Source organism: Myotis lucifugus, unplaced genomic scaffold (assembly GCF_000147115.1).
Source record: "Myotis lucifugus unplaced genomic scaffold, Myoluc2.0 scaffold_239, whole genome shotgun sequence".
NCBI classification, from domain to species: Eukaryota; Metazoa; Chordata; class Mammalia; order Chiroptera; family Vespertilionidae; genus Myotis; species Myotis lucifugus.
In genome coordinates, this window is record NW_005871287.1 from 473,914 (window position 1) to 499,794 (window position 25,881).

Sequence of the window (25,881 nt, forward strand, 5' to 3'; positions counted from 1 at the left end):
TTTGGATGCAAGACACACGTTTCTTTCACACTAAAGAACAGCATTTAGTACAAAATTAGGGCTCTATTCAGTCAGAATAAGGCACAACAAAATGGGAGGACTATTTTGCCTCCTTAGCAACAGGAAGTCTCACAAATGTAAAGTTCTGGCTTCTGTCAGGCAGCCTGGCTCCAGGGTGGAAGGGTGGCGGCTGTCACTCAGTCCTGGAAGTGCTTGGTGAGCGCATCCAGCAGCTCCTGCTTCCTCATCCCGCCCCTCAGTCCATGCACCCTGCAGGCTTCCTTCAGCACGGGCACAGTGAGCTTACCCAGCGTGCCCCTGCTGACATGGGCCTTCAGTTCCTCTTCCGACAACTCCATCTTGGGCCTCTTGCTTCCAGCACCTTCATCATCTGGGGAAAGGTCGGGAGGGAGTGATTGGAAATGCTGCCAGTGGCATCCCAACTACACGCATAGGACCTCACATGATCTGGACGGCAGTCAGACATTTCCATCAGCCATGACGCCCACTTAGAGCACTGTGGGCAGATAGTGCCTCGATAAGGCAGCTTCATTTACGCATAAAATCAAAACCATCAACCTCGGAGGGTGTTAAGAGTATTCTGAGGCCATCAGTTTACCCGAAACTGGTCTCACTCTAAATGAGCAGGTATTCATTCCCTCCCTCTCTCCCAAAAGCATTTCCAGAGCACCAAGTAAGTACCACGGGACCGGGCTAGGTGACAGGAACGTGCAGGCTGAGCGAGATAAACAAGTACAGCACCAGTGCACGCACAGGTGTGAAGAGCTCTGTTCCCACGGCACTAGAGGCGCTTCTGATGCAGAAAGGGTAAAGCCCACTGCCGCCCCGACCCTAAAAAGGCCAAGAAAACTACATTTCATCATAACTGGAGAATTGCAAATCAAAACTGGATAGAATTTCCCCTCTTACTTTTTGTGAAAATTAAAAATAGTATATAAAGTCCAGGATTGGTGAGAGTGTAGGGAAACACACCCATCCCCCTTCTTGGACAGGGTATAAGCTATCACTTTTCAGAGGCAAACTGGCAATTCTTTTCAAAACTTGAAATGTTTACACCCTGAACCAGCAATTACAGTGCTAAGAATTTATCCTATAGATCTGCTCACACAAGTACATGATGGTGGTCCATGTTCACGGCAGCATATCCATCAATAAAGGGCTGGCTGAATAAACTAGCACATCCTTCTAATGAAGCACTATATAGCCTTATTATTTGTTTTTTATTTTTTATATATTTATCTCATATTTTTCCCCTACTGATTTTTTTAAATATATTTTTATTGATTTGGGAGAAGAAGGTAGAGGGATAGAGAGATAGAAACATCGATGAGAGAGAATCGTTGACCAGCTGCTTCCTGCATGCCCTCTACTGGGGATAGAGCCCACAACCCCGGCATGTTCCCTGACCAAGAATCAAACCGTCCCCTACTAGTTTCACAGGTCGATGTTCAACCACTGAGCCATGCTGGCTGGGCTCCCTCATTGATTTTTAGAGAGAGTGGAAAGGTGGGAATGGGGGAAGAGAGAGAGAAACACTGATATGAGAGAGACATTAACTGGTTGCCTTCTGCAAGCACCCTGGCTGGGCTAGGGATCGAACCTGCAACCTAGGCTTTGCCCTTGACTGGGAATTGAACCCGAAACCCTTTGGTGTGTGGGCTGATGCTCTAACCACTTAGAAACACCGGCCAGGGCTGTTGCCTTATTTTTTTAAATGAGGTAGATAAGTAAATATGGATAAAAATAACTGTTGAACGTATACAGCTGAGTGACACAATAAACTAGAAACAATGTGAATACTATTCCACTTATGCTGAAATATGCCTTTGTATATGTAAATATGTAGGTTTGCATAGGAACTTCGGAAGGGTCATTATTCTCTGCGGGAGGACCATAAGGACAACTTTTGGAAATAACCCACAGGATGTCCACGCCCAGCTCTCACCTTGTTTTCGCTTGGAAACTTTCCCCTCAGGGTTGTAATCTGGTGGGTAGACAAGCTCCTTAAACTCCTCCACGAGGGAACCCAGTCTTTCATCCATTGCTTCAACCTTCGGCACTAGAAAATCAAAACAAAGGAAAATGGCCTGTCGAGTCACAAACCCTGGCTTCCTGTAAGCACGTGATGGGGTTGGGGGAGGTCGGGGAGGAAGGGTCCGCAAGCAGGCAGCCGACCTGGCCATGAAAACACTCAACAAATGTTGTCTGACATTTACCAAGTACCTCTAACAGTTGCATTCAATGAGCACTTACTACAGCCGGGCACCCTTCTAAGAGCTTTGTTAACCTCTGGAGTAGGTAAGTTTGCCTCTATTTTACAGAGGAGGAAAACAGAGAGGTTCATTGACTTGCCTGAGGTCAAACAGCTGGGAAGTGGTAGAGTTGAGAACTGGGCTGGATTCCGGGGGTTCAAACAAGTCTACAAGTCTAGGCTCTCAGTAGGCTTACAGTTGAGTCAGGGTAAGGAGGTGGTAAAAACAGACGCAATACAGCTGGCAATGCCAGGCAGAGCCTGTACAGGGCACACTGGAGCCTTGCGTGGGGGTGGCGGTCAAGAAAGGCTTTCGGGAAAGCGGACTGTTCTTCCTCAGGCAGATACACTATTCCAAGCAGCAAAAGGCACTGGGGTGAGAAACAGCAGGTAATATACAGCTTGAAGACAGGGTATGAGGAGGGCAGGACCAGCAAGGAGGCTGGAAAAGCAGGCACAGGTAGGTAATAGAAACCTCAAAAGCCTGCCCAGGAACTAAAACTCATCATAAGAACAGTGGGAAACACTAAGAGCTATGAGCAGGGGAGCGACAGGATCAGATCTGCATTTTAGAAAGATCACCCGACAGCTGTGTGAGTATGAACTGAAGGCAGGTAAGACAGAAGGTTGGAGCAGTGTGTGTAGGGGTGGGGTGGGGCATGGGACTGGACCATAAACATGAAAAGGGATAGAACTGACAAGACCTACTGACGAATGAGGTGTGGAGGCAGATGGGGGAGTGGTTGGGGTGCCCGGAGCATTACCCAAGGCAAAGACAGTGCCTACCTCACCGTTATGAGGATTGAATGAGTGAGCACATAGGATAGTACCTGGCACACAGTAAACACTCAATAAATGGTGGTTTTTTTAACCATTATGTAGCCAAGGAATGGCCTAGTTCAGAGGCAGGTTTGAGAAGCCTGGCACTTTCTACTCCTCTCACAGCCCAATCTGTTCCCAGGCCATCTAAGCTGGTCTAGAAAATCAGACAGAGATGGGCTGGACAACGAGGTTAAGTCTCAAGAGGGTGCTAGGAAATACGTCCACGTTACTGTCCAGAGCGAGATCAAACAGAAAGCCTCCCCGACAAGACCTCCTCTCTCAGTGGCGGCCTTCTTACATGTCAGATCTTCTGCTTGTTCGGGCTCCGTCAAATCCAAAGCCAAGGCCTCCAGGTTCCTGAAGTGCTGCTGCAGCACTGGGTTCTCAAAGCTGTCACTTCTGTTAAAATCATCGTAATGGAAACACAAGTAAATTTTAAAATAAAAATGTAAACATGTTAAAAATAATAAAATTAAATTAACCCAACTCAGTGCAGGTCCCAGGTCAGCTGAGAAAACATATCCTCAGGTGAGGATTTAAAAAAAACGGACTTTCAACTCAGGAGGCAGTTCCAGAAGCAAGCCAGTGATCGATCCGCTACTCACCTGTATTTGAAGCGGAGCTTCTGAACAATAGCCTTCATCTTGTCTACCTGCTCTGGGTTTGCCATGACTTTTTCAGTAAAGGGCACCTTCCGTTTATCGTCAGCATAGGGTAAGAAGACAAGATGGAAGCCTGAAGAAAAGAGAGAAGATTTCTGAGACCTGACTTAACAAAAGGTTTCAGTGACTGAGTTGTCATTTGTCCCTCAGCTCCAAATTCACCCGTCTTTTTAAAGAGACAGAAACATCGACTTGTTATCCCATCCATCAGCTGATTCCTGTAGGTGCCCTGACCAGGGATTGAACCCATAACCTTGGTGCATCAAGAGGACGCTCTAATCAAGTGAGCTACCTGGCCAGGGCCAAACTCACCCTTCTATGTCCTGTGATGCTGGGGCTGGGACCCTGCCAGCCCCATTTTTCCTTTACCAGCTAATATCTGATAGCATCTGCCTAACACACTCCTCAAGAGGGCAACCCCAAGGCAGGAGTGCTCCTCCATATACTTGCTGTTCCTATCACTGCCAGGGCTCTTTACCTGGCGGCAGCAGCTGGTCCCACCTCCAACTTCTGATACACTAGAGCCAGCTGGACAGTGCCCACTCCCTAAGGACTAAGTCCCAGCTCCATCAGGCCCCCTCTGAGCCCCCTCTATTTCCTCACCCTCCACCACATGCTGAAAGGGAAGAATCGAGGGCAATCAGGCTGATCTTGTTCCAAAAAAAATCTGGAGACTGGAGCCAAGCTGCTGCCCTGGGAAGTGCCCTTGCAGGCAATGCCAACAGCACTGGGAAAGAGAGAGGAGCAAGTCCCTTCGCTCTCCTCTGCCCTGTTATCTCCTTCTAACACCTACTCTCGACAGAGCCTCACCCAGAGCCAGCTGGAAAAGGAGAAACTGGGTTCCCCGGCCAGTGTGGCTCAGTGGTTGAGCATCGACCCATAAACCAAGAGGTCACGGTTTGATTCCTAGTTAGGGCACATGCCAGGTTGTGGGCTTGATACCCAGTAGGGACGTGCAGGAGACAGCCAATCGATGTTCCTTTCTCATCATTGATGTTCCTTTTTCTTTTCAGAGAGGAAGGGAGAGGGAGAGAAAGATTGAAACATCAATGATGAGAGAGAATCATTGGTCGAAGAGCTGCCTTGCTTGATAGTACATGCTGTGCACTGTACAACCACATTTGGTTTCTGTGCTACTCACCAGACTCACCTGTGAAACCTTAAAAACACACACTTCCTTGCTGTAACCGGTTTGGCTCAGTGGATAGAGCATAGGCCTGCGGACTGAAAGGTCCCAGGTTCGATTCCGGTCAAGGGCATATACCTTGGTTGCGGGCACATCCCCAGTAGGGGGTGTGCAGGAGGCAGCTGGTAGATGTTTCTCTCTCATCGATGTTTATAACTCTCTATCCCTCTCCCTTCCTCTCTGTAAAAAATCAATAAAATATATTTTTAAAAAAACAAAAAAACACACACACTTCCCAGGGCCCATTCCTGGCAACTCTGGTACCACGAATCCTGTGAGGGATTCCAAAGCCTGACAAGGTTCAGAAGCCTGGAAAATCTCTCTGCCACATACCTGGGGGAGTCACTTGGATTTTCTGGTCATCCAGCTCCTCTTCCTGTGGCATCAAGGCCACAAAATAAGGGGGGATGTTCTGGCGGGGGGTGTATCTGCACACTGCCACGACCTCCTTCTCCAGGCACTTGGTGAGGAGAGCACTGAACAGGGTTGAGCTCCCTGCAAAACAAACATCCCTTTAGGGGTAACTTTTCTTCCACTTTCTTCAAAGGGTTTATGATACTTCAATAGGTAAGGGGTGATGGATCCAGAGCTGAGGGGAAAGGAATGAGAATGGATGCCTCAAATGTGAATTATTAATGTCAGTTCACTTTTACTTTTTTTAGGTTAACGACATAGCCCCAGTTATTAATGAAAATCCATCAGTCAAATCAGGGGGTTCATTAGCTATAGCACAGAATATAGGTCTGGACAGTAAAATAAACCCAATGCCTGAGTTAATACCATCTTTAACTGCCAACATTAGGGAAAAAGTTTGTTTTGTGGTTTGTTTGTTTTTCAAACTGTCTACCTGATGCCTCAAAGAAGGAAGTAAGTTTTTAAAATGCTAATTCCATACCCCTCCTGGACATTCAAAATGCATATTGGCATATCATAGGTCCTAAAGAAGCTTCTTTTAGTTTAGTCCCACATTTCCAAAATTTATTTGCACATGAAACACTTTCAGAATACCTCAGTAAGCCCAGCTGATGTGGCTCAGTGGTTGAGCTTTGACCCAGGAACCAAGAGGTCATCGGTTCAATTCCTGGTCAGGGCATATGCCCGGGTTGCGGGCTAGATCCCCAGTAGGGGGCATGCAGGAGGCAGCTAATCAATGATTCTCCCTCTCCCTTCCTCTCTGAAATCAATAAAAACATATTTAGCCCTGACCGGTTTGGCTCAGTGGATAGAGCGTCAGCCTGCGGACTGAAGGGTCCCAGGATCAATTCCAGTCAAGGGCATATACCTTGGTTGCGGGCACATCCCCAGTGGGAGGTGTGCAGGAGGCAGCTGATTGATGTTTCTCTCTCATCGATGTTTCTAACTCTCTATCCCTCTCCCTTCCTCTCTGTAAAAAAATCAATAAAATATATAAAAAAATAAATATTAAAAACATATTTAAATATATACTGTGTGTATATATATATATATATATATATATATATATATATATGTTTAATTACCCCAGTAATGCACTCTATGCAGTTTCCCATCAGCACCTCTTTAGGAAATGCAGCTCTGCAAGTTGCTTTCTGTGCTACTCATTCATTTACCTTTGGTCTGTGCTACTTACCATTAATCAGGGACTCCTCGGGGTACACGAACAGGGAGGGCCTCACGTAATGGTGCTTCTTCAGCATTAGCAAGGGCTTGAAACCAATGAGAACCAAACCTGGTTCATCAAACCGTTTTAGCTGTTCCATCTCCTCTTTCTCTAGCACAATCTGACGGCTCCCATAGACCTAAAGGCGGGAAACAAGGAAGGGCCACACAGAGAGGCTGCTGGAGATTCCAAATAGCTGCCCCATGACACTGGCAAGTCAAAGCCAGCTTTCTTCTACGGAGCGGGAGCGTGGCTCACCAGGGGCATCACCCCGCTACCACCAGAAATTAACATTGACTGAGTGCCCGGCAGGCCCTTGGAGTTTGCCATCCTCTGTAATGTATCCTCTGTGATAATCCTTGGTGGGAGATGTTAAAACTGTTTTACAGAGAAGGGGCCTGAGGCTCAATGGTTGGTAACTTGCTCCAGGTTATACAACTGAATTAAGCTTCAACCCAGCTCTGTCTGGTGCCAAAGACCACGCTCTTCAAGCATTCATTCTTTCCCTCATTTTACATGTACTGAGCGCTCGTCCCTGACACACAAAGGGTGTCGAACCACACGCATTTATTGAGAGGACCTAAGTCAGGCAGTGGCTGGGTCTCAGGTAGTGGGAGGCAGATACACACACTTTAATGTTTGTGTTGTGATCCTAGATATGTGAGTAGTTACAGAAGTTACTCTGTTAGAGTCAAATTCGGGTTTTATGAAAAACAGAGCCCTGGAGGTTTTCTTTAGGGACATTGGATCAAGAAACTCAGGCCTGGCCAGTGTGGCTCAGTTCATTGCACATTGTCTCATGCACAGAAAGGCTGTGGGTACGATTCCTGAGCAGGGCACATATGGAAGGCAACTGATCAATGTTTCTCTCTCTCTCTCTCTCTCTCTCTCTCTCTCTCTCTCTCTCTCTCTCTCTCTCTCTCTCTCTCTAAGCATGTTCTCGGGTGAGGATTTAAAAGAAAGAAAGAAGGGCCCGACCAGCGTGGCTCAGTGGTTGAGGAGATCCTGGGTTTGATTTTCGGTCAGGGCATATGCCAGGGTTGTGGGGTCGATCCCCAGTGCGGGGCGTGCAGGAGGCAGCTGATCAATGATTCTCGCTCATCATTGATGTTTCTATCTCTCTCTCCCTCTCCCTTCCTCTCTGAAATCAATAAAAATATATTTATAAATAAATAAGGCCTATGTGTATCATTTCAAAACACAGGAGAAATGAGGGGGGAAAATCTCTCCCTAAAAAAATCAAAAATTTTAAAAAGCACTTGACACCTAACACCTTTTCCCTAACTCCCCATCTCCCTCGTTAACTATCAGCATTTTCTGCTATTATACCTGACAAGGAATTAGACTGTAAGACACAGCACATCCTGTACTGAGTGATCAAGGGCTAGTTTTCTTGGCGGGGGGAAAAATAGCGTATTGAATATTAGAGAGAAAGGGAGAGGGAAAGAGAGAGAACATCAATGTGAGAGTGAAACATCGATCCGCTGCGTCCTGCGCGCCCTCTACCGAGGATCAATCCTGAGACCTGGGCATGTGCCCTTGACCGGAATCCAGCGGACAACTTGTGGTGCATGGGACAGCACTCAGCCAACTGAGCCACACCAGCAGGGCAAGAGCTAAAGTTTCCACTGATGTCTCTTTCCAGCACTGGCTCTAACTTTCTAGCTCTCATGGTATCTCTGATCTCGATGCCATAGTTTCAAAGAGTAATGATGTTGTTGTAACAACTTGGCTAGAAAGATGCGCACATGAAAGCTATCTGGTTAGGCTGATCACTGTCTCCCCTCCCTGTTAGCTCCTCAATGAGACAAAACTCAGTCAGTAGGCAGGCCTACCTGAGATCTCTTGGTGTCACTTGGCAGAAGCAAACTGCCTGTATTTACATTAAATGTCCGAGTCTTGGTTTTCACTGGTTCATTTGTTTCCCGATAAAGCCTAATTGGAGGAGGTTTGTGAGCCTTCTGGACCATATTATAAATGCCAACAGTGAATGCTGTATCTTTGTTGAGCTTAAACTTCAACCTGGAGGACAGAAAAATAAAAAAGCATAACCTAAAACAGTGGTTCTCAACCTTCTGGCCCTTTAAATACAGTTCCTCATGTTGCGACCCAACCATAAAATTATTTTCATTGCTACTTCATAACTGTCATGTTGCTACTGTTATGAATCGTAATGTAAATATCTGATATGCAGGATGGTCTTAGGCGACCCCTGTGAAAGGGTCGTTCGACCGTCAAAGGGGTCGCGACCCACAGGTTGAGAACCACTGGACTAAAAGATTATACTTTCCTATCTAAATTCCACAGTGGCACCCAAGCCTTAAATTGTGTTACTCTCTCTTATATTCTAAATGAGCTCTTAGAATATAAATATAACTCATTTTAATAATACAATGGAGTTTGCTGTAATACTATCTCAGGGTCTATACCACAAAAATTAGTTTCAGAATATATTAACTATGTAAAATAATCCTCCCCTGGTCAAGTGGTGGATATATCTGACCCAGACTCAAGCCATCGTACCTATTCTCTTTAGAGTCTGGGTCCTAAGCAGTGACCAAAGGAGGACATGGAGGGAGGGATGCTTTCTGATGGTAGCACCTAGAAGACACTGTCATTAGTTCTTGCTACCTAGATTCCTGATGCCACTCGGGTTCCTACACTCCCCACCCTGTTCAGAATTTTGCTTGATTATACTGACATTAATCAAGAGTCCGTTTCTATTGTTTGCCACCCATAAACCTTATTATAGTCCTTTTTACAGATGAAAGCATTGAGGCTCAGAGATGTTATCTAACTTGTTTAAGGGCAGACAAGTAATAAAAACTGGTATGTCTGATTCAACACTCGTATACGTATCTATTATGACATACTGCTCCAGAATATTCATACCAACATTGTAAGAAGCAATAGGACCTCTAGAAATGTATTCTATAGTAATGACAATGTGCAAAATATTTACTATACGATATTGTAAAAAAGGCACAACACAAAAATAACCCATGTTATGCATTCTTTTCAAGCACATGTGGAACATTCTCTAGGACAGACCATACGCTTGGCCACAAAACAAGTCTAAATAAATCCAAAAAGACTGAAATCATATCAAGTATGTTCTTTAACCAAAATGGAACTAAGTTAGAGATCTACCATAGAAAGAATTCTGGGAAAACCTCAAATGTTTGGAAATTAAACAATACACTTCTAAATAATCCAGGAGGTCAAAGATAAAATCACAGGGAAATTTTAAAATTATTTTGAATTAAATGAAAGTGAAAATACAGCCCTAGCTGGTTTGGCTCAGTGGATAGAGCATTGGCCTGCGGACTGAAGGGTCCCAGGTTTGATTCCAGTCAAGGGCACATGACTGGGGAATGGGCTCGATCCCCAGTTGGGGGTGTGCAGGAGGCAGCCAATCAGTGATTCTCTCTCATCATTGATGTTTCTATCTCTCTCTCCCTGTCCCTTCCTCTCTGAAATCAATAAAAATATATTTTTTTAAAAAGTGAAAACACAACATATCAAAAGGTACAGGATGCAGCTAAAAAGTGTTCAAAGGAAATTTATGGCTTTAGAGATCTTTATCAAAAAGGAGGAGAGAATCAGATTAATAACCCAATCTTTACTGTAGGGGAATGTTTAGGAGTATTGATTTTAAAGACGAGAACATATTTAAACAAGTTACAACTAGTTCAAAGGTATATTGGTTCACACGGTGGGAAGAACACTGCTTTGGAACAGAGTCCTAACTAGAAATGTTGGCTCCTGGAGCAAGCAGCTATTATGCTTCCAGATCAATTTGATAATGTATCATGAGTACTAGTAACAGATGGCATTACTAACAACACAAACCATTTGGTGGCTTCCTATTTTAAATTATTCTGGCTGACTCAGTTAAACTCAGTTGTCTAAAGGCTGCTGACAATAAATGTAACCAATTTAAAAAACTGCACCATCTTCAAAGTAATTTTTTAAAATTGCTGTGTCCTCTGAATTTTAGTATCCTGGGAAAGAGCATTGGCCAATATGGTCCACTCAGACCTCAGGCTTCAAGTGACCTTGGTTCTATTTCTATCAAATCCATTACTCCCCGTATCCAGTCTTAAATTTTCACATTTATGTATTAAGGTACCTTTTGACCTTGAAAATATCATAACTCTGAGTTAAGATAAAGTTATAGCCCGACCTATGAACCAGGAGATCATGGTTCGATTCCCAATGTGGAGCATGCAGGAGGCAGCCAATCCATGATTCTCTCTCATCATTGATGTTCCTATCTCTCTCCCCCTCTCCCTTCCTCTCTGAAATCAATAAAAATATATTTTTAAAAAGTTACAGTATGCCGAAACCGGTTTGGCTCAGTGGATAGACGTCGGCCTGCGGACTGAAAGGTCCCAGGTTCGATTCCGGTCAAGGGCATGTACCTGGGTTGCGGACACATCCCCAGTAGGAGATGTGCAGGAGGCAGCTGATCGATGTTTCTCTCTCATCGATGTTTCTAACTCTCTATCCCTCTCCCTTTCTCTCTGTAAAAAACCAATGAAATATATTTTAAAAAAAAAAGTTACAGTATAACATCATAGTTTACAACCTCATGGCTTATGTCATAACTTGTCAAGGAAAATATGGAAGCTCACAGTGCAAAACAAGTTGCTTGATATGTTTAACTTCATCTGAAATGTCTTAAGGTTAATAAGTGTTATTAATGGGTAGGTTTCAATCTATTTCAAAGGGTTGTCATTAAAGATTAAATAAGTTAATTAATATATTCACAACGAATTTAAGACAATGCCTGGCATCCAGTAAACATGTAATAAAGTAATTTTATTATTTGGTTATAGCAAGAACAAGTGTAATAATTTTCTAGGTCTTCGGCCTAAAGCATTATTAGTCCTCAAACAGCTCCAATGTATTATTCATACCAAGTATTCTATAATAATTCTACCACAAAGTAGTAAGAATAGCTAACATTTATAAATAATTACCATGTGCCAAGCACTGTGCCTAGGTTATTCCATTTAATCATCACAGCAATCCTATAAGGAGCTCTCAGTTTTGCTCCCATTTTACTGAGGCTCAGAGAATTTACATGCCTTGCCTCGGGCCACACAGCAGAGGGGCCAGAACTAGAATCCAAGCAATCTCCCTTTAATTTATGCATCCTCACCAAAATGTGTAGTACCAGCATGTCAAACTCAAAGGCTAACCTGAGCCAAATAAAGGAGGAATGCAGCCCGCAGGCCACAAGTTTGACATGCTTGCTGTAGTAGGTTTTCAAATTGTGGTAACAACATGCCGTCACTTCAGAAAGGAGGAAGAGGTAACAGGGCTTGAGGAAAGAGCAGTTCCTAGGGGGAAAGGACAGCAATGACAACACCATGACTGCAGCAATGAGTGGGGTCGTGGTTCCTTACAATGCCATGCATCCTCTAGGACAGCGGTTCTCAACCTGCGGGTCGCGACCCCGTTGAGGGTCGAATGACCCTTTCACAGGGGTTGCCTAAGACCATCGGAAAACACATATATGATTACATATTGTTTTTGTGACTAATCACTATGCTTTAATTATGTTCAATTTGTAACAATGAAAATACATCCTGCATATCAGATATTTACATTATGATTCATAACAGTAGCAACATTACAGTTATGAAGTAGCAACGAAAATAATTTTATGGTTGGGGGTCACCACAACATGAGGAGCTGTATTAAAGGGTCGCGGCATTAGGGAGGTTGAGAACCACTGCTCTAGTAGAATACCAATAATCCCTTGAAAACTGCTCAGAAACCACCAATGGTCATATTCCCCTGTAGTGAGGAAACTAGTCAAAAATGAAAGCCTGATGCTCTTAAGAAATGCTAAGGAGCCCTTAGGATTCCAATGCCAAAGTTCTCTAAAAAGAGATAATCTGCCCTGGCCGGTGTGCTCAGTGGTTAGAGCATTGGCCTGGGCACCAAAGGGTTTCGGGTTCAGTTCCCAATCTGGAGGCATGCAGGAAGCAACCAGTCGATGTGTTTCTCTCACATCAATGCTTTTCTCTCTCTCTCTCTCTCTCTCTCCCTCTCTCTCTCTCTCCCTTCACTTTCTCTCTCCCCCTCCTTCCCTCCCTTCCACTCTCTCTAAAAAATCAATGGAAAAGATATCCTCGCGTGAGGATTAACAAAACCAAAAAAAGAAAAAGGAAAGAAGATGGCAATCTAACTATCTGGTTCCTATTGGTCTCAAGTTTATAAGACATCAGAATATCAGAATTTTAACAATGCTAACAACTAACATCTATTGAGTTTTTGCTCTATACCAGGTACTATTGTTATCCCCAATTTACAGAGAAGAAAGCAGGCGATAAACTAGTGAGCGCAACTGAGGATACTGTTAGGCCCCAACTGTTTACCCCAAGAAAGTGGGGGGCTGTGTTATTTTTTGTTAATTCTCACCTGATGATATTTTTTCCATTGACTTTTAGAGAGAGTGGAAGAGAGGAAGGGAGAGAGAGAGAGAAACATCCATGTGAGAGAGACATATCAATTGAACCTGCAACCCAGGTATGTGCCTTTGAGTGAGAATTGAACCTAAGACTTCAGTACAGGGACTGACATTCTAACCACTGAGGCACGCCGGTCAGGGCAGGGGCTGCATTATTTTGAAAAAATATACCAGCTCTTTCAAGGGAAGAAAAGCAAATAATTTACGCTATCCTAAAATCAAGCACGTTTTTTAGAGCAGCGGTCGCCAACCTTTTGGACCTCATGGACCACCGGTTGGCGACCACTGCTTTAGAGGAACACAGTGAGGCCGAGGCACCGCCCAGAGTTAAGTAGCCAGGGAGATCAAAGCTATGCATTACTGATGGTGTTAGAGGATGTATGGGCAGTTGGCGCAGGCTCAGTGCCCACCTGCTGAGTGGGCGCTTCCTGGTCTCCTTGGCTCGGACCTTCCTCAACAGGTCTTCTAGCTTGCTCGACTCCTTGAAGTGAACCCCTAGGTCCTCATCCTCTGCTGTGCTGATGACATCTCTGTAGAATAAGGATATGTCAAAGCCTCCACGTTTCTTCAGGTGCATCAAGTCAAGAAAGATACCTGGGGAAAGGACAGACACAAGTGAGGGGAAACAATTTTCACCAAAACATTTTTGCAGTTAAGTTCAAATATGCTTTTTAAAGATCCCAAAGAGCCTGGCTGGTGTGGCTCAATGGTTGAGCGTCAACCTTTGAACCAGGTCACGGTTCGATTCCTGGTCAGGTTTGCGGGCTCAATTCCTGGTAGGGGGCCATGAAGGAGGCAGCCAACCAAAGATTCTCTCTCATCATTGATGTTTCTATCTCTCCCTCTCCCTTCCTGTCTCTGAAATCAATAAAAAATTGAAAATAATAAATAAATGAAGATCCCAAAGAACGAGGCTGGTTGTTAACATTTTAGGAATCAGAGAAAGTGGCTAAGGGAGTCAGCTGTATAATGACTTCGGACAACATACTCAAATAACTACCATTCACAGTAGCATTAAAATCAAGAAAATCTTGCTCTAGTAGAGTCCTTTAGACTGCTAATGGCCTGCCCATTTTCACTGGGAATGTTACACAAGTGTCTCCTCCAGCTGCATGTTATTCTTTCATTTTACTCTGAATGGTGAAAAGCAAATGTTTGACATCAGCTATACAGAAGCAATAAAATTAAGTGCCAATTTAAAAGAACGGGGGAAATACCGACCTGTGTCACGGAGATCCCCAGCTTTGGTCCTGGCCCGGCTGGCTGGTTCGATTCCGGTCACGGGCATGTACCTGGGTTGCGGGCGCATCCCCAGTAGGGAATGTGCAGGAGGCAGCTGATTGATGTTTCTCTCTCATTGATGTTTCTAACTCTCTATCTCTCTCCCTTCCTCTCTATAAAAAATCAATAAAAATATATTTAAAAAAAAATAAAAATAAAAATAAAAGAACGGGGGAAATACCGACCTGTGTCACGGAGATCCCCAGCTTTGGTCCTGGCCCGGCTGGCTTTGGCACTGTCATTGCCATGGGGGTCATCTTCATTGGTGAACAGCATGATCCTCTTATGGCTCATCTTGAACTGGACATCGCTAAAGAGGTTGGCACAGACCCACAGCACTTCACTTAGTGAGTAGTCACATCCATAGCCAATCAGGTCTTGGAAATGTTTCTTTCCCTGCTGCCCCTTAAACTGCGCGAGCTCTAACACTCGTTTAGCACCTGATCAGAGACAGGGAGTCAAATGGGCGAAAAGTCAGTGTCAGTGGACACCTTTACAAGACCAATGGAAGGGCCTAAGGTCCATTTGTCACCGAGCTGTTTAACCCATACAGCAAAAGTCCACATCCTGAGAGCACCCTCGTGCAGGAAAGCATACTCTTAGTCAAGGTGTCATCTGCTGCCTTCTCCACATCTCTTTGCTCACGGAAAACACGTAAGGGACAAGTTAATCTTAGAAACACTGACCTGGATTATCCAGCTCCTGTAAGACGTAAATATTTTTGAAATTCACTGAGTTTTTGTCCTTCTTGGTACCATAGAACACCACTGCCAAGAGATCTCGATCACTGCTTATGATTTTACTGGTGTACACACTCTGGATACACTGGAAAAATAAAAACAAAAATATTAATGTTTAACTACTTACCACTAAACTTAAACTCCATAAGTGCCTGGCACATAGTAGGTGCTCGATATATATTTGCTGAATGTATACATGGCATTAGAATAAGGTATGACCTCTACCTTCAGGAAATTCATGAATCAGTGAGAGTGATGGGCAGATATATTACACTATAACAAAAAGCAGAGTGCAGTAAGCAGTCCTTACCATAAGAAGTCAGAAATTTAAAGCATGTATATACTCAGGGAGGAAACTGCTATATGGGAAAAGCTCACTAATGGAATCAGAAAACCTGGGTATTAGTCTCACTGATGTCACACACTAACTGGCTGGGTTTTGGTCAGGTCACTTGATCTTTCCTCAAGTAGCTTGATACTAAGAAACAGAATTTACATTTATAAAATAATTACGTGTATAAAAGGTTTAAGCTAACAGTAAGTATATGTGACCGGAAAAAAAGTCATAACTACTAACAGCATTTTCTACAATACGATTTGCTTAATTACACAATTAAAAACATCAGTATACCAGGAGAGGTCTAGCTACCTATTGAAACTAATGTCAGCACCTGGTCAATCGGTGTCTCTGAAGAGTTGGTCTGTCCTGGCAGCCTATTTAATTCTGGGGACACTGACAAAATTAAGTTTCTGAATCTGCAAAGCTGGGGAATAAACCAGCATGGTGACCCCTCCATGTCCTGCCTGAGCTTCTCAGCAACCTTCCTCCACAGCAATTCTCTCGTTAAATGCAGAACTTACAGTATGTTACTCATTGACAATAATCTGCAGGCAAGTAGTCATTTCTACAAACACTTCCATCTATTTTTTGAGCAGTTTATAAATACTTACAAAAATTTGGTGAGGCCTTCTTATAGACTCTAAGAAATAAAAACACACACAAAAGAAAACTAACATCGAATTACAGAAAACGTTTTTTCATTGCTTCTTATCAAATACACTAGACTCTAGAGGCCTGGTGCACAAATTCGTACACGCTTGGGGTCCCTCAGCCTGGTCGGAGATCAGCGTTGATCAGGGCTGGCTGGCTGGGGGACTGCGGGAGGTTGGCCAGCTGCAGGAGGTTGGCTGTGGGAGCCCACTGACCACCAGGGGGCAGCTTCTGCGTTGAGCATCTGACCCCTGGTGGTCAGTGCGTGTCATAGCAACTGGTCGGTTGTTCAGTCGTTCAGTCATTGGTCGCTTAGGCTTTTATATATTGACTATGCTCATCTGTGAATGTCTCACTTATTCGCTACATAATACTACATTTTCTTCTGGGTTCTTTAGGCATCAAGGGTTCTTCGAACCCTTTGAAACTACATGTGGAACTGTGAGTGTGTCTTTCTGGGGAGAGGGACATAGTTTTCATCACATTGTAAAGAGAGGGCCGTGATCCCAAAAAGGTTAAAGCAGTGCTCCTCCAAGAGTGACCTCCAAACCAGCAACATCAGCATCACCTGGGAACTTGCTGGAAATGCCAATTCTTAGTCCCGGCTCTAGACCCACAGAATCTGGGGAAAAGCCCCACAGTCCATGTTAACAAGCCCCTGTAGGTGACTCTGATGTAGGTTAAAGTTTTAAAGTTAAGGATTGATTTTTATTAACTCTGTTTTTAAATGCCAAGATATTCTGATCTGCCAAATGCAAGAACTGTCTGTATACAAATTAGAACATGAGAAGCTTATTTGGTTCCAAACTCTAAAAATATGAGACCTGAGATATACAATAAATGTTTAGAAATTCTTTTCTATGAATAGTGACCTTTTTAATTGAAGTGTAATTCATATAACAAAGTTAATCATTTTAAAGTGAGCAATTCAGTAGTATTTAGTAAATTTACAATGTTGTGTGACCACCACCTCCATCTAGTTCCAAAATATTTTCACCAGCTCCACAGCAATCGCCATATCCATTACACCATCGCTTCCCATTCCTCCCTCCCCGCTGCCCCTAGGAACGACCAACCTGCATTCTCTATGGATTATCTAGTCTACATTTCATTTGTCTGGCTTCTTTCACTTAACATGTTTTCCATGTTCATTTACCTTGTAGCATGTATCAGTTTTTTCATTTCTTTTTATGCCTGAGTAATATTACGATGTAGGTATAAGCATTTTGTTTATCCACTTCAAAATGTTTTGGAATGAGACAGAAGTGGTGGTTACACAACATTGTGAATGACTAAATATACATGAAAGTGTACAGTTCATTGGCCAAAACTGTACACTTTAGAAAGGTTAATTTTGTTATGTGAACTACACCTCATTTTAAAAAACTAAACTAGCCCTGGCCAGTTGCTCAGTTGGTTGGAACGTCGTCCTATACACCAGAAAGGTTGCTGGTTCCATTCCCAGTCAGGGCACATGGGCAGGAGGCAGCCAATCAATGGTTCACTCTCACTCTCTCCCTTCCTCTCTCTCTAAAAATCAATACAAATATTTTTTTTTAAGTTTAAAAAATATTTTTTAAAAAACAAACTAATTCTCACAACGTGATATGGAAGATACTATTATTCTCTCCATTTCACAGATGAAAAAACAGATAGCAAAAGGTTGGGCAACTCTTTGAACATTAAACATCAGACAGTTTATTAAGTGGCAGAATCAGAATCTGAGTACCTGATTCTGTTGGGTATACACCTGGGAGAATTGCTGGGTCAGATTGTAATTCTATATTGAATTCTGAGGAACTGCCAAACTGTTTTGCACAGCAGCTGATCCATTTTACATTCCCACTATCAATGTATGAGGCTTCTAGTTTCTCCACATCCTTCTTATTTTCCTTTTTTTTTTTTTTGTAATTATATCCATCCTAGTGGGTGAGATATCTCATTGTGGTTTTGATCTGCATTTCTCTAATGACTAAAGATGTTCAGAATCTTCTGTGTTTGTTGGCTATTTGCACATCTTTAGAGACATGTATATTCAAGTCCTATGCCCATTTTTTAATTGGGTTTTTTGTCTTTTTGTTGTAATAATCTTTTTCAACCACAGGTAACACCCAACTTCCAAATATCACTTACAAAAGGACTCATTTCCATACAATAATTGCTGGAATGTCCTCTCTTCCGCTATGCTCCCATCTCTACGGAAGGAGCAGCCCATTTCTACTACCAGGGCTAATGCCAAAGGTGGGAGCAATGTATTCCTAGTGTCCGGAGCTCAAACCCAGAATTAAATGGGCCTGTTCTCCAACACTGTCACACTTTTACACATAGCCATCCGGGGAGGTTAACCACCATTTATCATTCACAAACAAAATTTTCACACAGAGCCCATATTTTTAAAAGTAGTGTTAATACTTTGGGGTTTTGTTTGTTTTAAATAAAAAGGCAATCTTACCTGGATGCTCATGTCAAAAGGAGTCATTTCATCTTCACCTTCTGATTTAAACATGGCCCTAGAAGCATCAACCAAAAAAATCAAACTATCTCTTCCTGAATATGTGTATTCTCCTACAGGGGGGAAAAAAAAGGAAGGAAATGCTTGCCCTTGTGTTCATATTTATCATGTTTATTATTTAAATAGAACAAATAGAGAAAAACCCATTAAGCAGAAGTATAGCCTGATGAATTATTATAAGACTAGAGGCCCGGTGCATGAATTCGTGCAGTGGTGGGGTCTGGCTGGCCCACCTCGATCGGGGCTATCAGCCGGGCCAGCCTGTGGGGAGGGGCCATGGGCGGTTGGCGGGCCGGCCCTGCCGGTAGCAATTGGGGGTGGAGCTGGGGGGGAGGGGCCACGGGAGGTTGGCTGGCCAGCCCCGCCCCCTGGTCAAACTCCTGGTTGAACTCCACATCAAGGGGACAATTTGCATACTAGCCTTTTATTATATAGCATGAACACCCTTAAAACCACTACCCACAGTGAATCTTACCAGTCACCCAGAAGCCCTCTCCATGTTCCCTCCCAATTACAATGCTGAGCCTCCTCCTGATAGCACTGTCATTTAACCTAGTTATGAATAACTGGAAAGGAGCAAAGGGAAGGCCAAATATTATGGGCATGCGATTTGTGCAGCTTTGCCAGGAAGCTGCGGTTTAGATGCATGACCAATAAAGTCTGGATGAAACGGGTAAGGTGCTTGTCTGTCAGCCACACCTGGGAACAGGTCATTGGCCAGAGTAGGTGTGACCACTGCAAGCTCGGGAAGTTTTAAGATATTTAATCTCCTAAACAAAGGAGCTTGCTCTTTTGTGCTCTTGCTTGCTGAAGTTGACTCCTGGCTTACAGAGTTCTCACATTCCTACATTCACCCAAACGGTCACAGCCATGTGGACCCCACACACAATGGATTAATAGATTGCAACTAGCCTAATGCTAAACTGGACCCAGCTGCATACTAGAACAGAAATTTTGGACATATATTATTTTCTTTTCTTTTTTTTAAAATATATTTTATTGATTTTTTACAGAGAGGAAGGGAGAGGGATAGAGTCAGAAACATCGATGAGAGAGAAACATCGACCAGCTGCCTCCTACACACCCCCCACTGGGGATGTGCCTGCAACTAAGGTACATGCCCTTGACCAGAATCGAACCTGGGACCCTTCAGTCCCCAGGCTGACACTCTATCCAGTGAGCCAAACCGGTCAGGGCTATATTATTTTCTTAAGATAAATTTTTAAGAGGTAGAATTTCCTGGGTCAAGGTAGAATTTTGTTTAAGGCTCTTGACACATATGTCATATTGTTTTAATAAAAGATGGGTAATTAAAATTATTGTATTAAGTGGGCTTTGCTTCTAGTTCTACTGAATCCCCAGCTATACATCTTCCAGGACTGGAATCCAATGGAAATGGGACTTTATAAGCCCAAGGATGTAATTCCACAAAAACGAAGCTTTCTACCATATCTCATCCTCCCATAGGGGCCTCTGGAAATTCTTATATCAGTGGTACCCCAAGAACCCCACTCCCACTAGCAATGGAGAAAGACCATCCACACATTTATCCAACAACTTTCCCAAGAGCAACCACTATCCTGACTTCACCTCCTTGTCTTTCTCCTTTTTTAAAAAAAAATATTTTTATTGATTTCAGAGAAGGGAGAGGGAGAGACAGAAACATCAATGATGAGAGAGAATCATTGATTGGCTGCCTCCTGAGTGCCCCCCACTGGGGACTGAGCTCACAACCCGGGCATGTGCCCTTGACCAGAATCGAACCCGGGACCCTTCAGTCCGCAGGCCGAAGCTCTGTCCACTGAGCCAAACCGGCTAGGGCCCTCCTTATTTTTCTTCCTAGTTTTCTCATCCAAGCAAACACTCCTAAACACTAGTGGGGGTTTTTTTAATGCTTTTGAAGCCTCGTAAGCTCTAGCTAACCCCCTCCATCTTTTGTCTCACAATGTATTTGTTGAAGAATCAGGATGTTGTGTCATGTGCAGCTGTCCACCTTCTGGATTTTGCTGACTGCATTCTTCTGGTGTAGATTAACATAGCCCTCTGTGTTTCCTACCACGGACCAGAGGCTTCATCACATGCCGGTTTTCTTTATTTTGGCATGATTATATCAAGGGTGATGTTGTGTTCTTCATATGTCTGATGGTCTCCTTTTTTAACACCGCTGCTTAATACAATAAATTTCATTACCCATCTTTTATTAAAACAGTATGACCATGTGTCAAGAGCCTTAAACAAAATTCCACCTTGACCCAGGAAATTTTACCTCTTAAAAATCTATCTTAAGAAAATAATATATGAAAAAAACCCTTATGCAAAATTTTCCCCAATGTTATTTATTAAAGTAAGAAGTTGAAAATAATTAAAATATCCAGCCCTGGCCAGTGTTCTCAGTGGTTAGAGCGTCAGCCCACACACCAGAAGGGTTGCAGGTTCAATTCCTGGTCAAAGGCATGTGCCTGGGTTGCAGGTTCAATCCCTAGTCCCAGTCATGGCACATGCAGGAGGTAACCGATCAATGTGTCTCTCTTACATCTATGTCTGTTTCTCTCTCTCCCTCCCTCCCTCCTTTCCACTCTCTCTAAAAATCAATGGAAAAAATATCCTCAGGTGAGGATTAACAAAAAAATTAAAAAATAAATTTTAATGTATATGCACTATGATCACAACTATATAAAAACTCAGATACAAAGAAAAAACAGATATACATAGTTAGGAAATATGCAGAATGAAGGTATATGAAGGAAATATGCAAAATGCCAAAATGCTAGTAGTTGTGTTAGGGTGATTATATAGATTATAATAAACATTCTCTTTTTTCAACATTTCCTATTTCTCAATTTTAATAAAAACATTTTATAGTTTTCAGACTTAAACTAAATAGTATACAGATACATGTATCCCTTATTTCTCTTTCTTTATCCTATGTGTTAGTGTGTTGGCTGAACATATACCCCCAAACCTGGAGGTTATGGTAAGGGAATGACAGCTGTAACTGCATTGCTAATGTTTACTCTGGTTGCTGCAATTATTATAGGAAGGCATTTTTGTATTGAGGTACTAGGATGAGTAAAACTATATTCCTGGGCCCTGGACGGTCTGCTCAGTTGGTTGGAGCATCCTCCCATACACTGAAAGGCTCCAGGTTTGATTTCTGGTCAGGGCACATACCTCGGTTGTGGGTTCGATGCCTGATTGAGGTGCATATGGGAGGCAAATCAATCGATGTTTCTCTCTCTCTCCCTCTTTTTCTCTAAAATCAACAAAGACATAACCTAGCATGAGGATTAAAAAAACAACAACAGAAAACTACTTTCCTGGAACAGGAAGAGGCTTACCTGAGCCATCTAAGGTAACAAAACATACCACTGCTCAGGGTCATTTATTGGAGCTCCACAGATGTCAACCTACCAGTCAGCGCCCAGCAAAAGCTTAAGCTAGAAATGCCCCATAGTCTAGAGCAGGCCGTGAATGAAAGAGCCTCGGGTAGCTCCGCAAAGTCCAAAGGGAAAAAGGTATCTGAGGTCCTCAGGAGAGGAGGGTAGGCCATTAGACAGCAAAGGACACCCAGCAGAGACAGGCAGGGAGAGTCTTCCACACACACAGCGGTATAGGTTACAGTCACCTACCCCCTGCTTCCGGGCCCTCCTCCTGCTCTTCTTCTTCATCGCCCTCGTTTTTGTAAAAAGACTCCCAGCCTGACATGTTGGTAACGGGTCACTAGATGGAAGAAAGTTAAGTTCAGTATCGAACAAATTTAAACCTAAAAATATCAATTCCTTTGAGATCTGTTCTAAGGGCCGGTGGTGTGGACGCTGGGTCCTGCTGCCTGGAGAGCTCTCGGTCCCCGAGACCCAGAGGTGAGTGGGCATCATTCCAGCAGCCTCGCCTTCCTTATCCCTGAAGGCGGGGGCTCACGGTGGCCACTCTGATGGATGTGAACGTTCCGTTCCACCATGGGCACCATCGGGACTTGAGGGATTCCCGCTCCAGGAGGCTCGGTCCTCTAGTGGACGCATCTGTCCTCATTCCGCCCCCAAATCCCCCTCAAGTCCTCAGCCGGCCCTGCCCAGTGGAGTCTCAAGTGCAGGCGGGCCTCCAAGGCCGCGCGCGTGCCACCTGCCCCGGGAGGCAGGAGCGGGAACCAGAGGCCGTCTCTACACTCGGGCCGCACACCACTGGCCGACGCAGCCCTGCAGCCACGCGAGAGGAATCCGGCCAACCCGCCAGCAACACGCAGACACAGACGCTTCCCGCCTACCTCGAGCGCAAGGAAGAGGTCGACTTGGGCTGAAGGTGGGGCGCCGGTGTGCGCGGTCTCTCTTCCAATCAACGCCCTACGTCATCACGCACAGTGCGTACTTTTCCTGTCAAATGACACGCCCACTCCCACAAGCTGCTTTTCCTACAAGTCGCTAAGGAACGCCACCCCCTCCGCGAAAGCTCCGCCCCCTCCAGCGAAGCCCCGCCCCCTCCGCCGGTCAGGATGGCGTGCACATGCGCCGAAGCGCGTCCCGCCCCTGGCCCTCTTCCGCGAGGACCCCGCTCGTCCCGGCTCTGTCACCTCACAGTAGTCGTTGCCGGTGGCGGGCGGGGAGCGCGAGCGGCGTGGGGCTGCGAGCAGAGCAGGACCGCCTCTTCCCCGCCCTTCAGGCCGGGCCCGGGCTCGGTCCCCCCGCGCTCCTTCCGCTCCCCACCCCGGTGGGTACGGGAAGGTCTCGGCCGCTGCCGGGTGCCAGAGGGGCTTCGTGGCCGCGGCCGCCACGGGTCCCGATGGAGCCGTCGAATCTCTATCCGGTGAAGCTCTACGTGTACGACCTGTCCAAGGGCCTGGCCCGGCGGCTCAGCCCCATCATGCTGGGTGAGGGCGCCGGCAGTGGGCGGGAAGGGGGGCCGGCCGGCCGAGCTGCGGAGGCCTGGGCCGAGGCTCAGGGGGCGCCGGAGGGCCCAGAGGATGGAGAAAAGCCCGAGCAGAGAAGGGCGGGGTCAGGTTTGGGCCCCTGGGCCCCACGCTCGTTTGAGTCCAGGGGCCAGGGATGGAGAGGACTCACGCCCTTCCTCATCCCTTCCGAGCCCCCCAGCTGGGAGGTGGGGTGAGCCGGCGCTGCAGCGGGTGGGTTCCCTGCCTCGCCTGGCGAGCCCTCCAGCTCCTTGCTCGGCGCGGAGGTGAGATGCCTGCCGCGTGGTGCCCCTCGCGGAGAAGGGGACACTGCGGAGACCCGCGGGTGCCCTCGGAGGGCCTGCCCTCCGTGCCGAAAGGATGCTCTTCCCGCCGCCTCTCGGGCGGGTGGGCAGAGAAAGCTAGAGCCGCACAGGCACCGGGCCGTAGCCCATCCCGCCATAGAGAGGAAGTCAGGTCCACTGCAGCCCCGATGGTAAGAAAGCGATTCCGGGGGCGGGCTGGACGCTGTGGTGCCGGGGGGATGAGTAAGGGGAGTATCTCAGTTGTGCTCCATTAAACAGCGTCACTGCCAGCCGAGAAAATCAGTGTAAATCAAACTTCATTATAACCCAAATACCAAAATGAGATGGTCATGTTTGGGATTTCAGGTGGTAACCGGGCAGGAAAGGGTTCCAGGAATTGAAAATTGAACAGCTTTTGGCAATACCTATTTAAATGACTTTTTTTCCTGGCTTATATGGAGACATTTAGAGAATGTGGGAGTTCATGTGCATAAGACGAGAGGGCAGAGGTCAAGTAAGCAAGGCCGCTTTTGAGGGCATCTTTTCAATATCCTTGAGTTTCTAATGTGTAATGGTGAGTCGAACTTAACCCCTTAACCTGGGGCATTGGGTGGTTCCTATAGTCAGCTTCACCTCAGAACCACCCGGGGTGCGTGTGAAAAATACAAAGACACCTTCATTTTCAACATACTTTGTTAAGTGGGAATTGAAAAAAAAACACCAAAGTTAGAACAGTTCTTTAAATATGCAACTGTGTGTTTAAAGCAAAGGATATAGATATACTTGCTTAGGCAAATAATTATCTGGAAGAATACAAGAGAAATTGGTAACAGTGATTGTCGAGTGTGTTTCCCTCCACGTCCCGCGTGGATTAGGGTTCGGGATCTGAAAGAGGAGCCGCACACAAATGAGAGAGAAAAGAGACAGACAATTTGGAGATGTGGGGGGACCAGGCGGGCAAGTCCAACTCAAGGAGAGGGACTTCCACTGATGCTCAGGCCGCTCCAACCTTTTATTGATCTGGGGTAGCCCTTAGGTAAGGAAATTTCAATGACACACAGATTAGTTCATCAGCAGACAATTTCCAGAAATAGGCAGAATATCTAATCAACAATAATCAACAAGGATTTACATAAGTATCTAAGGAATTAAGTGAACTAAGGTGGGGATGATGCTTCAGCTACCATTATCTAGATTAACTGGGTGGTGCACAGCTCCGACCTTTGCTAGGGCTTCAAAGGTCACTAGCTTTTGGGGGTCTCTTCTCTGCTAGTGAAGACGATAGTTTCCGACAAGTGATAACTTAAGGAAACGTGAACTTGAAGCAGGAAGGCAAAAGTGAAAGGGAGACTTGGCTATAATTTTTTTGTACCTTTTGAATTGTATACTACATACATGTATTATCTATTTAAAATAACCAAGTTTTAAATACATAAATTCTAGAGCCTCATTACACAAGTACCAAATAAGACTTTTCTGGAGTTTTGATCCAAAATTTTGTATTTAAAAAAAAAATGTTTTTATTGACTTCATAGAGAGAAAAAAAAACATTGATGAAAGAGCAATATCAATTGGCCGCCTCCCACACATTTCCCCAGACACAGCTTCTATTGGGGATGGAGCCCACAACCCAGGCATGTGCCCTGACTGGAACCAACCAGCGCCCTCCTGGTGCATGGGACAATGCACAGAGAGGTCACTGGTTGGATTCCCGGTCAGGGCACATGCCTAGGTTTCCCGGCTTGATCCCTCCCTGGTAGGGGCCGGTCAGGAGGCAGCCCATCGATGTTTCTCTTGCATTGTTGTTTCTATCCTTCTCCCTTCCTCTCTCTCTAAAATCAATAAAAAACATTTTTAATATACTTTTATTGATTTCAGAGAGGAAGGGAGAGAAACATCAATGATGAAAGAATAATTGGTCGGCTGCCTCTTGCTAGCCCCCAACCCAGGCATGTGCTCTGACCAGGAATCAAACCCTGATCTCCTGGTTCATAGGTTGATGCTCACACTGACTGGGCAATAAAAACATATTTTAAAAAAATAAAATAAAAAGCTCCTCAGATAATATATGTAGCTGATCAATTCACGGCAGACATTGGGCCTAGATT

The 25,881-nt window shown here is 44.8% G+C and overlaps 2 protein-coding genes across 5 annotated transcripts in view; one reads left to right on the forward strand and one right to left on the reverse strand.

Moving 5' to 3' along the window:
• XRCC6 (X-ray repair cross complementing 6) lies at positions 1-22,936 on the reverse strand. 4 transcript variants are annotated; one of them, XM_006098518.3, is made up of 13 exons: positions 22,851-22,936; positions 22,219-22,309; positions 18,530-18,642; positions 15,033-15,171; positions 14,532-14,786; positions 13,476-13,659; positions 8,417-8,603; positions 6,552-6,720; positions 5,276-5,437; positions 3,700-3,829; positions 3,393-3,493; positions 1,967-2,080; positions 157-391 (listed from the first exon to the last, which is right to left on the reverse strand). In XM_006098518.3, exons 2-13 carry the CDS (start codon positions 22,292-22,294, stop codon positions 198-200), a joined length of 1,824 nt encoding a protein of 607 aa, XP_006098580.1. In that variant the 5' UTR covers positions 22,295-22,309; positions 22,851-22,936; the 3' UTR covers positions 157-197. The 4 variants fall into 4 exon arrangements, with proteins under 4 accessions (XP_023618028.1, XP_006098580.1, XP_023618029.1 ...); XM_023762261.1 differs by lacking the exon at positions 22,851-22,936 and adding an exon at positions 20,534-20,753; XM_023762260.1 differs by lacking the exons at positions 22,219-22,309; positions 22,851-22,936 and adding an exon at positions 22,001-22,154 and having other exon boundaries at positions 1-391.
• Positions 22,937-23,098: 162 nt separating this feature from the next.
• Positions 23,099-25,881, forward strand: part of DESI1 (desumoylating isopeptidase 1) — a 19,105-nt gene continuing 16,322 nt past the window's right edge. The window contains exon 1 of the mRNA XM_006098519.3: positions 23,099-23,450. Coding sequence (XP_006098581.2) covers positions 23,363-23,450 — 88 coding nt within the window. The 5' untranslated portion in view covers positions 23,099-23,362. The remainder of the gene's footprint in view (positions 23,451-25,881) is intronic.

Bases quoted from the DNA above. Each gene is read 5' to 3' on its own strand.
- XRCC6 (XM_023762260.1), bottom strand. From the start codon at position 22,139: ATGGCCTACCCTCCTCTCCTGAGGACCTCAGATACCTTTTTCCCTTTG. The intron at 5,438-6,551 runs GTAAGTAGCACA...TTTGTTTTGCAG, and splicing joins CGAGGAGTCCCTGATTAATG to GGAGCTCAACCCTGTTCAGT. The intron at 3,494-3,699 runs GTGAGTAGCGGA...TGATTTTAACAG, and splicing joins AAGCTCCGCTTCAAATACAG to AAGTGACAGCTTTGAGAACC.